The sequence below is a fragment of the Acyrthosiphon pisum genome, chromosome A1 (genome assembly GCF_005508785.2).
Source record: "Acyrthosiphon pisum isolate AL4f chromosome A1, pea_aphid_22Mar2018_4r6ur, whole genome shotgun sequence".
Lineage (NCBI taxonomy): Eukaryota > Metazoa > Arthropoda > Insecta > Hemiptera > Aphididae > Acyrthosiphon > Acyrthosiphon pisum.
Genome location: NC_042494.1, coordinates 162,293,779 through 162,307,765, shown reverse-complemented (window position 1 = coordinate 162,307,765; position 13,987 = coordinate 162,293,779). Strand labels below are relative to the sequence as shown.

The 13,987-nt window shown below is 30.1% G+C and overlaps 2 protein-coding genes across 3 annotated transcripts in view; both read left to right on the top strand.

Annotated features, from left to right (window-relative positions):
• Positions 1–766: 766 nt before the first annotated feature.
• Positions 767–13,987, top strand: part of LOC100164950 (endoplasmic reticulum aminopeptidase 1) — a 16,903-nt gene continuing 3,682 nt past the window's right edge. The window contains exons 1-4 of the mRNA XM_029486412.1: positions 767–962; positions 8,670–8,825; positions 8,955–9,204; positions 9,516–9,577. Coding sequence (XP_029342272.1) covers positions 8,800–8,825; positions 8,955–9,204; positions 9,516–9,577 — 338 coding nt within the window. The 5' untranslated portion in view covers positions 767–962; positions 8,670–8,799. The remainder of the gene's footprint in view (positions 963–8,669; positions 8,826–8,954; positions 9,205–9,515; positions 9,578–13,987) is intronic.
• On the top strand, positions 2,869–6,114 carry LOC100573528 (uncharacterized protein PF11_0213-like). Of its 2 annotated transcripts, XM_003240699.4 has the most exons (6): positions 2,876–3,067; positions 3,150–3,359; positions 3,472–3,672; positions 3,765–3,929; positions 4,002–5,046; positions 5,123–6,112. In XM_003240699.4, exons 1-6 carry the CDS (start codon positions 3,005–3,007, stop codon positions 5,998–6,000), a joined length of 2,562 nt encoding a protein of 853 aa, XP_003240747.1. In that variant the 5' UTR covers positions 2,876–3,004; the 3' UTR covers positions 6,001–6,112. The 2 variants fall into 2 exon arrangements, with proteins under 2 accessions (XP_016663802.1, XP_003240747.1); XM_016808313.2 differs by lacking the exon at positions 3,765–3,929 and having other exon boundaries at positions 2,869–3,067; positions 3,472–3,636; positions 5,123–6,114.

Sequence of the window (13,987 nt, the reverse complement as noted above, 5' to 3'; positions counted from 1 at the left end):
CCTTTTACGGCAATCTTTCAGCAGATGTCCTGCCTTTTTACAGTAGTGACATTCAATGTTTCCAATTGGTGCCGTTGTGGAACAAGGTTTTGGGTTTGTCATTGTCGGGAATCCTTTGCCATATGACCAATTTTATTACAGTGGAATGAAGTGGGATTCTTCATGGGTTGGTGTGGCGTTTCATACAACTTCTTATTCGCTTCTTGTAAGTTTCTGACCTGGTTTTCCTCCCTTACTGCTTGTACGGCCTTGTCTAACGTTAACGGATTCCTGGACACTAATTGTTTCACGGATTCAGTTTAATTTATACTACAAGAAATATAGCTTTACATGTTATTCTTAATACTTCGAGTACCGATAGTAACTGGAATCAAATGGTCATCCCACCGCTGTCACCAAAAATGTGTACGTTTACAAAACAAAATTAAATAAAGTACGCTTGGCGAAATAACGTACTATATCTTTTATTTTAAACAATGTAAAACAATTTAAGTTACAGTTTGACTGTCGTACAGTGCGTTTGTTATTTGTCGGGGTTACTCCATTATCACTTATTTCGTTCATACTATTTTAACGATCAGACCTATTGGTATATTAATTTTTATAACATATTTAACAGGGGCATAATTCTAGTTTAGCAACCAATCGATTTTTATTTTTTTTTTCAAAATGTGTGTTTTAGGGTGTTTTATAAGAATGTAAAAAAAAAAGCCCGGACAAACTTTGTTTTGATGTTATTGATGAAAAACTTCAAAAACTGAATTTTTTTGCTGTGCAAATTTTTTTTTTAAATAAATACTTAGAATAGGATATTTAAAAATTTTTTTTTTCAAAATGTGTGGTTTTTAAAGCTTATTAGATTGGTGAAATCAAAACTTACCTATCATACTTACTTTTGAAGTTGTGCAAGTCGAGGAATATTCTGAGAAGTTGGATTTAAATTATAATTTTATGAACAAATGGTGATGTACTTTAAATTTATATAAGTAGAATATGTAATATAATATGTTGTATAACATTTTTATTGCAAGGATAAATTGAAAAAAAAATAAAAACGCAATTTATGCATATATTATTTTTTAAATAAACACGAAGGCCCTAATCTTGATGTTTTTTTGGGGATGGTCATGACTAGTGTTGCAAACTTTCAAATTTTTTAATGTAGGAAAATTTTTTTCATATCCAAGGAGAGGTGTTTCAAAGTAAAAATAAAAAAAACGAATATGGTAGACAATATGATGGATTGTTTGACGAATATATTGAGGTAAAATGATTTTATTTTGTAATATTCTACTTTTTTCGAAGGTGTATCTCGAAAACGGTTACGAATTCGAAAAAAAACATATGATATAAATGTTTTAAATAATTTCATGAGCTTTTTTTTGTTATATAAAAATTTCCCTCCGATGCACCGTTTTCAAGATATAAGCGGAAAAACCAAAATGCGTAACTTTACTCCCCCTCCGGCTCACCGCCTAGGTGTCAGGACTTTTGGTATATTAACAACCTAAGCCCCCTGAACAAGTTTCTGAAGGAATCGCTAAGTTACCTGCTCACACACTCTCGATTTAATCTTTTATAGTTTATCTAATACCTCTGTCACTAATGATATCAATTATGCAGTCGTACCTCTTGACACTCAATACCACCCAGTTCTGCATATAATATTCTCGATAAATTCAACTATCAAGACTATGGACTCTAATGAATGCTTATTCGATCATGCACATGGTGACTATTCTAACATTTTTCTGTGTCTTAATACTTATGGTTGGCATAGTTTGTTAAATAATATTGATATTGATGTGGCTCTAACATGATTGTATGACATCCTTAATAATTGTATTGATACGTTTATCCCTAAAAACTCTAATAATCGATCTCATTTCCCAAGTTAGTACAGCAATCGTTTTAAATTTTGAATTATACAAAAATTGCACACACAAAATATAAAACTTCTTAGGATTATAATGATTACACTTATTTTGCCGATTTAAGTTCAAAAATAAAAATTGAATCTACATTATCCTATTCAAAATATCTTTCACGTATCCAATCAACGTTGGTTGTTAACCTTAAAAATTTTTGGGATTTCGTTAGATCTAGAATGAATGAAAATAATATTCCACAAATGATGTATTTAAACAACACATCTGTTGATAATGGGTATGATATCTCTATCTCTTGCTGATCTGTTTGATGGGCTCTATTCACTTTAACCAAAACTCTCATCAGGTCCTGACAGAATTCCACCTATAATATTACACAGTTGTTGTTACTCATTATCTGTTCTCCTCAGTGGTCGGGAGTAGCATGCTAATTGTAGCGACGCTACAGTACTGCCGTGCTAAGCCAAAAGAGGGTATCTCCAATTTTGGTCAAAATGATTTTATTAGGTAAATGGGTTTATATAGTGATATTTTATCAATTTCAGAAGCCAAAATGTCGTATATCCACTTTTTTCTTGTCTAAAACACATGTTTAAATTAGTTACTTTAAGGGTATGTCCATAAATATTCACAAAACAGAAGCATTTTCACAGTAAGTCCTAATAATTAGCAAAAATAGGGTATGTGACATGAAAATTATTGGAGTTACGTGAAAAAAGCTTATTTTTACATTGCTATTGAAAACAGTATCTCCAATCTCCATAATACTACCAGACATTTTGAATCTGGTATAATGATAAGTATTAAATTATAATTTATAATGATAGGTACATCAATCCTAAGATTAAAATATATAGTTACAAGTTATAACTACAACAAATTATGTTGGTAACACTATATTTGAGTTCATATAATATTTTATAATATTTATATTTGGTGCAGTTTAATACCAGAAATAGAAATACAATATTATTCTGTGATAAGGTACGTAGTTTTTCGGTTTTCCTGCTTGTTAGTTGTTTGTTTATCGATAGAATTTGTCTATATAGTTCTTTAAACTCATATTGTTTAAATATATTATTATAATCTAACGACAATCATCAAGTGTACATAAAATGAATAGTCGTACAAGGAAAATGTTGAATATGGCCACAGAGCACCGAGTTCCAACTAAAAGTGTAAGTATCTATTTAATTTACTCAATTCATGAATATATAAGTAGGTACCTAATATTAACATCAACAATATTATGCGTTGTAGAGTGCAGACTATGCATATGCAAATCATAAAGTTATGGTATTAGACCAATATTGTCTACAAAATTTACCTCAAAACAACTCTATAATTGACCAAATTAATATATTAAATGAAGTAGTACTACAACAGGAGAAGCAAAATATATTATTTGAAGTAGAACAAAAGAAGCAAAATGATGTATTATTACCTGCTTCATATTCCATAAGAAATGAGGTAATTAATTAATCTTTCTTAATTTTAGATTTTACAGATTTTCCTATTTATATTTTTCATACATTTAAAATTTTTAACTACCTATGTATAAAATATGTTTTTTCTTTCACAGAATAGTGTCATCTGTCTTGATAATTCATATAGTTCTGGAAGTGACAAATATGAGTATCAAAACTTATCTCAAAATAACTATGTAGTTGACCAAAATATATCGTATGATTTAGAACTGGAGAATCAAAATATATTATTTGAAGTAGAACAAGAGAACCAAAATGATGTATTATTACATGCTTCATATTCCAAAAGAAATAAAGTAATTAACTAACCATTCTTAATTTTAGATTTTACAAATTTTCCATACATTTAATATTTTAAGCATGTATAAACATTTTTTTTTTCTCACAGAATAGTGCCATCGATGATGATAATTCATATTTTTCTGGAAGTGACAAATATGAGAATCAAAATTTACCTCAAAATAACTATGTAGTTAACCAAAATATATCATTTGAAGTAGAAGTGGAGAATCAAAATATATTGTTTGAAGTAGAACAGGAGAACCAAAATGATGTATTATTACCTGCTTCATATTCCATACATTTAATATTTTAAGTATGTATAAACATTTTTTTTCTTTCACAGAATAGTGCCATCAATGATGATAATTCATATATTTCTGGGAGTGACGAATATGAAATTCAATTCGGTAATAACAATAGAAATGAGTATAACAATTTAACACAGAATAGTATCATTGATCACATTTCTGAAAGTGAGGATGAGGATAAGTTGGGTAGTAGCAATGAAAATGAGCACAACGATTTGACAAAAAAAGGGACAAAAAGGAAACGCAATAAACATGTGACCAGTGTCAGAGAACGAAATCAAATTAAATTTCAGAAAAAAGTTGAGAAACACAATTTGAAACCCCCCTGTATTTCATGTAAAAAAAATTGTATTACACTGATACCTGAAATGTTAAGACTTGAAATTAATAAACAGTTTTGGAGTGTGTCCAAAGATGAACAAAGGATGTATGTAATTAATTCAGTTGAACGAAGAGATGTTAAACGTAGAAGAGGACATGATGAAATAAGAAAAAAATGGTCTTTTTATTATACCCTTACAAATTTGGATGGCATTAAAGTATATGTCTGTAAATTATTTTACCTTGCAACATTGGGATTTTCATCAAAAAATGATTATTTTATTCAAAATATATGCTCAAATATGACTGAAAAAAGTGCAATTGTGTCTCCTTTAAATAAAATAACTAGAACTGCATGGAACAAATGTGATTTAGAACCAATAAAGGAACACATTAACTCATTCAACCCAACAGTGGCTCATTATAGGAGGGAACATGCTCCTAATAGGAAATACTTGCCAAATGAAATCAATGCCATCTACATGTATTCTGATTTTAAAGAAAAAAATCCTGCTATTAAATTTTCATACGATGTCTATAGAAGAACATTAAGGGAAATGAATATATCTTTTACCAAACTAGGCCACGAGGAGTGTGAACTTTGTGAATTATTTGATCAACATGATTCAACACACACAAAACAAACATTAAATGAACAGTATAATATTTGTGATGTTTGCAAAAATTACACTTTGCACTTGGAAAAATATATAAATGCTCGGGCGAAGTATGAGAGCCATGCCGTTCAAAAAAAGAAAGGTAATAAAAACTTAGATAAAATCTATTAAAACTGTATTAATTATATAGCTAAATGTATTTTTTATTATTTTCACAGATGATGAAATCTATGTATCGGCTGACTTACAAAAAGTTATTATGTTACCTAGAATGGAAAACTTTAAGGCAGCTATTTTTACCAAAAGGGTCATTGCTTTCAATGAAAGTTTTGTACCGATTGGCCCCAAAGGATATATTAAGCCATTAGCAATAATATGGCACGAGGATATACAAGGAAGGAAACAAGAAGATTTAACAAGTTGTTTCCATGCATTTTTTTTACATTTCAAAGACATGAAAAAAATAACAATTTGGCTGGATAACTGTTCAGCTCAAAACAAAAATTGGTGCTTTCTTACATTCTTAGTTCAAATAATTAATTCTCAAGATATCCAGGCTCTAGAAATTAGTTTATTTTATTTCCAGCCCGGGCATAGTTTTATGTCTGCCGATCATTTTCATCACCAGGTTGAGTTGGCTATGAAAAAAATGGGAAAAATATATGATTATTCTGATTTTGAACAATGTATCAAATCAGCTAACAAAGGTTTTGTTGATACCAAAGTTATGAGAGTAGAAGAATTTTTTGATTTCAAATCAGAATGTTCAGTATATAAATTAAACAAGAAATTAGTTAGGCCTATGTTAAATGACATAGTTCATATTAAAGCCGAAAGAGGATTGGATTACTTAATGTATTCCACTACCTATGACGATTATTCACCACTTCAGCAACTTGATTTTCTTAAGCAATCCACCTTAAAAAAAGGCATTGAACAACCACTACAGAAAGTAAGCCCAAGAGGAATCCATCCTTCAAAAAAACAAAGTATTATCCAAGTTCTATTACCTTTAATGCCACAAAATCGGAGGAAGTTTTGGTTGGATTTTCCTACTTCAGAAACAGCAAATGACCTATATGAAGAAGGAGACTGATTTATATTTATTTCAAGATTTATTTATTTTTGTTAAGTTTTATATACTGACATATAAGTGTTGATTTAATATAAGATTGTTATTTTTAAAAATTTTAAGTCCCTATATATTTGTTTTTATTAACACTAATTTATATATGTATTTGTCAAGGAAGACATTTTAAGAAATTTTGTTTTTTATTTAAAATTTTTTGTTTTAGTTTAATATTAAAGTTTTTCATGTGATTTTCAAAATATTTGGTATTATTCAATGCATAAATTATAATTTTTTAAATACTGTGGAGTTACTGTATTGAATATCTTGAATAAATCTTTATAATTTTTAAAGTAAATCACAGTAACTCCAGTATAGTGGATTTACTGTTTTTTAGCTTCTAATTCTGATTAGAAGTTTAAGGGTAAGTCCATTATCTTATACTTAGAGTTATGTTGGACAATTAAAAATATCACCAATCAATTCTACGGATAATAGTTAGTACATAGAAAAAAAAAAATTGTCAACTAAGATTCAAAGAACAGCGCATGAGTTCATTACATTCCAAAACTTGTTATGTAATTTTACCAACATTTCAATATTTGGAGATACCCTTTTGAGGTTTAAGGCGGCAGAGTAGCACGCTACTTTAGCTCTAGCGATTAACATAGCGTCGCTACAATATAATATACAATGTAGCGAAATACTATAGTGCGCTAGAAATGTACGGTTAGCGTAGCGAAAATGTTCATTATTTTATCGATACTTCTAACATATTTCATGATAATTAAAATATTATGATGTATTATGTTTATTTATTTAATTAAGATAACTAGATGAGTGTATTTTTGAATTTTATATGTAAAAAACAGTATTTTAGATTCTATGTATCATTGAATTCAGATTTAACACTTCCATCACAATGACCTACATAACGAGAAGGTTCACTTGACACTTACACTATACAGCGGAGCGTAAGGTGCTCTAGATCCATGCTTGCCATCAACTTTTAAAAAAAAAACGTTTAGCAGATCAAAGTTCTTTGTAATCACTAATCCCCTTGCTGTATGAAATCCTTTCTTCCAGTGACCGAATGTCTAATCAGTACGAACTACTAATTGACAATTTTCAATAAACCGTTTATCTGTTTTGAGTTTTGTTACAAAAATACATGAGATACATTAAATAAACCTGCCTTCCGAAATTACATGAATATAGCGGTAGGCATTAACAAATAATGACCAAATACTCAATTGAATATCTAAATAAATCAAAACAATTTTTTAAAAAAATGTAGCGAAAAAGTATCACGCTACATTTAAACAATGGCGTTAGAAATAGCGCACTACATTAAAAAGAAGTAGCTTTAGCGATAGCGAGCTACTGTTTGGGGGGAGTAGCAGTAGCGTTAGCGTGCTACAAAAAAACAGTAGCGTCCCGACCACCCTCCTATATTTGTTATTTAAACTATTTCTTAACTCCAAAATCATTCGCTTTCTATTAATGTCAAGAATTGTAACTGTGTCTAGTTCTATAAAACTCATTTTCCTATTAATTTTAATTATTCCATAAATTCGTCATTTTTGGATCAAGTCCATTTTATAAAAGATTTAGGTGTTATATTTTCCTCTGTACTATCTTATAATAAATTAATTACCATATCGACTATATTTGTCATAAATTATCTAAAATATTGGGCTTTATTAACCGTAATACCCACGACTTCAAAACTGTTCGGACATTAACAATGCTCTATACTTCCCTTCTTCGTTCAATCCTAGATTTGCTTCATTTATTTGGGATCCTCATCAAAAAAACTAACATTGATAGCATTCAAAATAGGTTTTTAAGTTTTGCAGAATACCATTAAAGTACTAAAACAATGTTAAATTCCCTAACTAACGACGTCGTTTTAATAAAATGGCTCAATTGATTCCCCTGATATTCTACCGCTAGTTGCAATCGCTAGTCCGTCATTTAATTCTAGGCAATGCATAATTTTTAAAAATAATTTCCATAGATTTATATTTAAATCCTACATTTTTTTCTATCTTATTATTTAGATATGTTTTACTTATTACTTATTAATTTATTACATTTACAGTTTTTACTATTAAATTACTAGTTTTATTATATATTACTAACAAAAAAAAAATTTAAAAAATGTAAAATATTAAATTAAATTGAAATATTACATTACAATATTAAATTTTATATAAAGTGTTTATTAACAAATATTAGTAAAAAATTAAGAAGTAATAAGTAATAAATAATAAATTACCGTATATAATTATTCGGTTTACATGTTACATATAATGTACTGTGTTATTATCAATAACACTTAGAATAAAATAATTCAAATGGTTATTACCATAAAATGATTGTAGTTCTTAAAAGGCCTAACTGCTGGTAGTCTGTATGCAATGAGCCTGAAAAACAAAAGGCTGTTTGGAAAAATAATAAGTACTTCGTAAACGGGCTGCCCCATTGCAAAGAGCCTAGTCTTTTTGCAAAAAAAACTAATTTTCCATACCTATGGTCTACAACATATAATAATAATATAGATGGACACATATTTATATAGATACATGTACAAAAGAGATATAATAAGAAATTCTTATATTACGATTTCCTTCTTCAAACTGAAATGGGTTTATAACACTGTATTACTGTAAAAACGTAATATTTTGTCGCAGATGGTTAGCTATAACATATTTCGAACCATTGAGCGCACGAAGAGCTTTTCCCTGTTTTGACGAGCCTGGGTATAAAGCAACCTTCAAGATAAGGTTGAGTCATAAAAAAGGATTGACTTCGATAAGTAATATGAAATTTATGAATCAAATGAACTGGTAAGTCTAATTTATACAGGATAATAAAGTGAAAGAATAAACCGTTTATCGTAAAAGTAAAATTATAATATTTAATTGAATAATTTTGTACGATAATATAATATAGAAATTGGTGATTCATTGTAATAGCCCTTCGAATGCAGAATATGTTGTCGACGAATTTGAAGAATCTCCACCGATGGCTACTTATGTAGTAGTATACATGGTGTCAGATTTCGTATACACTGAAGCAAATAGTGAAAATGACCAAGTGAAGTACCGTATTATATGCAAAAAGGACTTGGCCAATCAAACAGAATTTGCCATTAACTTGGGACCGAAGGCCCTGAAATACCACGAGGATTATTTCGATGAAAAATTCCCGCTGCACAAACAAGACATGGCGACCATACCCGATTTGTCCCCAAATTCTGTGGAGAATTGGGGTCTCGCCACATTTCAGTACGTAAAATGAAAATTTGTTTACACCAGTAGAATATAATACTTTAATATTGAAGTGAATCGTATTTTACAGTTATCAATACTGTATGATATTATATTATTGTGTAGAATATAATTATTATTCATTATACTAAAATGTATGGTATCTGTAAATCGAATTTCTAGTTTTAATTTAGGATACATCTCCACGAATATAGTTTAAATTTCTATTCGACTGTAGCCTAAAGAATTCTTAAACAAATATTTGACATGGCGGCCATACCCGATTTTTCTCAAGGTGCTATGGAGAATTGGGGTCTCGCCACATTTCTGTACGTAAAAAGAAAATTTGTTAACACCAATAGAATATAATACTATAATATTGAAGTGCGTCGTACAGTTATCAATTTTGTATGATATTATATTATTGTATATAATATAATTATTATTCATTATACTAAAATGTATGGTGTCTGTAAATCGATTTTCTAGTTTTAATTTAGGATACATCTCCACGAATATAGCAGGGCTTGAAACCGAAAAAAACTTTTCCTGTTTCGGTTTCGGTTTCGGATACCGGTATTGATTTTTTCCGTTTTCGGTTTCGGTTTCAGATACTGGTATTAATTTTTTCCGATTTCGGTTTCGGTTTCAAACGGTTTAAGCTGGTATTCAAAATCGATATCGAAAATCGGTTTCAAGCCCTGGAATATAGTTTACATTTATATTCGACTGTAGCTTAAAGGATTCTTAAATAAATATTTTCTGCATATGGTTATTATGTACACAGATTATTGGGACTATAATATATTAATACTGCAGTACACATGAGTTGTTTTGTACCAAGTACTTGAAACGACTGCCAACGAGCACCACGTATCTCTATATTAAATATTTAGTGTAATTTTAGGACTATTCATGGTCAATCACATAATATTGTGATTTGGTAAACATCTTATATATTATTATCGTGTCTCGTACACTACCGCTGATGGTTGACATACAGTGTGTTCAACGATTAAGATAAAAAAAGAATATTTCGAACGCATGACCTCGAATTTCAATTAGGTTTTTTTTACTGCATAAAGGATTTAGTAATATATCTATTTTTCTATGTATGCGCAGTATAAAAATATTTTTTTTTGAATCGTAACACCTAATTTTAGATTCTGAGTGGAGCGATGAATGTATTGATTTTACAATGATGTGTGTTTTTTATTTCAGATTTTGAATGTATTGATATACTCGATATTGTTTTATATCGATTATTTTTTATTTAATTTGTTTATAGGGTTTGTCTAGAAATCCGTCTATAGTTCTATTTCTAACGCTTATATAGTCACGCACGTTTTATTTCTTATTTTTAACACTTGCATTTCAGTTGAAACTAGTTAAGAGCGGGGAGATGAATATATTGATTTGTATAATCAATATACATATTGTGATACAATGATGGGTGTCTTATTATTTTTGTTTTATTTTAGTTTTTTTATTTTGTTTTATTTTTTGTGTCTGTGTGCACAATAAATAGTCGAAATATTGATTTGAGTTTCAACTTCAGATGGAAAAATGAATCCAAGGTTTTCAAAATTCTAAAAATTACCATAGATTAGTCATATTCACTGAATGTTTATATTAGCATTTGCTAGACACCGTACAATTTTTAAAGGATTTTGGCATCTTTTGAGCTGTGTACGGACGTTATCAGTTTCAAATTTTTTGAAACTAGTAAAGTAAAAGTAAAAATTTCCAGTAGTTTTCAAAAGCGCCGTGAAAAACAAATCAAAAATTAAGGAAAAACTGGAATTTTTACGCAAATTCTGTTTTCGAGAAAATTGATTTTCGTTTTTGGTACAACTCTAAAACAAATGACCGTAGGTGCATAAAATTTTGATTGAATGTTTAAATTAGCATTTTCTATACGACATAACATTTTCCAAATATTTTGACTCATTTTGAGCTGTTTACGGACATTTTCAGTTTCCATATGATTTAGTTTTTTTTTCTATATATATCAATAAAATTTTATTTTGTGAGAATCTGGTAGTTTGTGACTACCAAAAACCACCCACGACCAAAGGGGAACACTTTGGTCATGACCTATGAGCCGCACCGCATGGTGGCCCGAGGGCCAAGTCGGTGGAACTCATAGGCTTTGAACACGCATCCGCAAATGAATGCGGAAGATTTATATTTTGGGAAAAAGAGAAGAAATAATTAAGTTAAATAATAATATTGAGGTTTTGGGTAATCACGTGGGTTTATTAAATGTACAATTAATTAGTTTTAACATAATAATAAAATTCTGTGTGGACACATAGCAAATATAACAATAATAATTTTATGTACATTTTTCCCGGCCCACAGGAGACGACACACTATATCACTCATAGTGTGCCCTCACAGGGTTACCGGGAAAATGTATTCATGACTACAGAGGTAGTAAAGAATAAAAATGAAAAAATGTAATAGGGACCCGCGTCTTGCGACGCCTCAATGGAAGCACGTAGATTATATGGAGGATGGCTCCACATAATCTACGGCCCGCGTGCTTGTAAAGGGATGACAGGGGGAGAAAAATTATATTAATTTACGACATTGACGCTGACAGGTTGATGACGATGACGTTGACAGGAACGTAGCTCGGCCCATCGTCCGGTGTGTGTCTTAGCCCATCATGTGGCGTGGTCGTACGCGTTCCAGTATTGTGACGTTTGAAAACGTGAACGGCGTTGGACGGTGGTGAGGTGATGGTCTCAAAACACTATCGGAGACGTTTTTATTTATGTTTTGAAATGTTGGTAACGTCACGTGGTTTTTGGTGGTGTCGACGCGGTCGTTGAAGAGTTATGTGGTCAACGTCGACCAGAGCCGTTGAAGGCGAAAAAACCAGACGAGTAGACCCGTTGAAGGCGAAAAATTGAGTGAAAGGACGATCCGGCTTGGCCCGCGACGGAGCTTTTTGGTGTTGTTGAGTGGTGGGGTAGGTCAGTGCCGTGTAATAGAGGGAATTGATACAATAATCAGGCTTTTTGACAGTTTGCTCCGCCGGTGTCGTGCGGCGGGACCCGACGTAGGCGCTGACGGCATCGGCGGCCGTGAGCAACGACGTGCAGGTACCGTTCACTGCGGGTTGTGGGGGTCGGGGGACAGTTGTTACATAATACTGCGGTCATTCCTGCATTGGCGCGCGATAATCATAACGATATAATAAGATACGCTCATGAATGTTAATATGGGTACAGGTATGTTTGTTGTATTTAATAATAATAAGGCAAAAAATGCTGTGATGTTACAATTTGTTGGTTAAAAAAGCTTGAAAATTTAATAGAAGGTTACTATTATATTGTTTCAAAGGCAGATGAAAAAAATTAAAAATTCATAGTCACAATTTTTTTTATAATCATCTAAAGTTCAAATATTGACAAAATACGTAAAAATGACGAAAATTTGCAAATTATTTTTAGTTAGAAATTCATGAAAAATTTTCTTTTTAAATCTGAGATTTGAAAATGTAATACAAGATTCCTCATAAGTTTGTCTACCTTTTTAAAAAAAAAATGTCTACAAGCAAGTCAAGTTAAATTTTTATGAGCGTTTGAAATTCATATTTTTACAACATTTGATATTCACTCGATTTCTCACGTAACGATTTTCTTATTTTGTTGTAATTAAAAAACAAATGATTGTAGATACTTGAAAATTTCATAGAATGTTTATATTTGTATTTTCTATATACGATAAAATTTTGAAAATAATTTGACTCTTTTTGAGCTGTTTACGAACATTGTCAGTTTTCAATTTTTTATTTTTTTTTCTATAAATATCAATTAAGTTTTATCTATTGGGCCAAAAAGTGTAAAAAATTAATACAAGGCTACTGATATATTGTTACAATATCAGTTGAAAAATTTTAAAAATACTTAGTTACAATTTTTTTTTTGTAAGCATTTAAAGATCAAATTTTGACAAAATTTAACAAATTTAAAATTGAATAATTATTTGGTAGTTAAAAATATATAAAATTTTCAACTTTTATACCTAAGGATTGAAAATTTTAAACAAGCTTCCACGTACGTAGTTAATTCTGTTACCAAAAATCTAAAAAATAAATGAGCACAGTTTATTTTCATAGTCATTTTAAGCTCGAATGTGGACGAATATATATATTAAAAAACCTAGAATAACTATTTATGTTATTTTTTTGTGATAGTATAATATTACTCATGAGTACTTAGCTAGGACACTTCTAAAGTATACTATTATATGTATCTATGATAGTATCACGGTTTGTTGTTGATGTATAACGCGTCATAAGTACCTAATGAATATTGTGATATGATTAATTTGGAATTTATTATAGATACCTATTATTGGTCAAATAGATATTAGATAAGTATATAATATATCTTATACCTGGACTGACATACCGTCTCCGCTCAGATCGTTTTTCTTATACAGTGATATTATATCATTGAATTCAAATTTAATACTGTCCATTATACAGTGACCCACTTCTAACCTACTGTACAGCAGAGCGACATCCACTTACCCACCTTTTTTATTTTTGCCCTCAAAATTCCACAAATTTGATCTCAGTTTTTTGAAAAATATTAAATTTTGTAGTGGTGTTTAAAAAACATTTTTAAGTACAACTGAAAAAGTGGTCCGACCGATCTCAAGTAAACTTCATGCTGAATTCAAATACATTTTCAGAATTTTTATCGCACTAATACAACGAT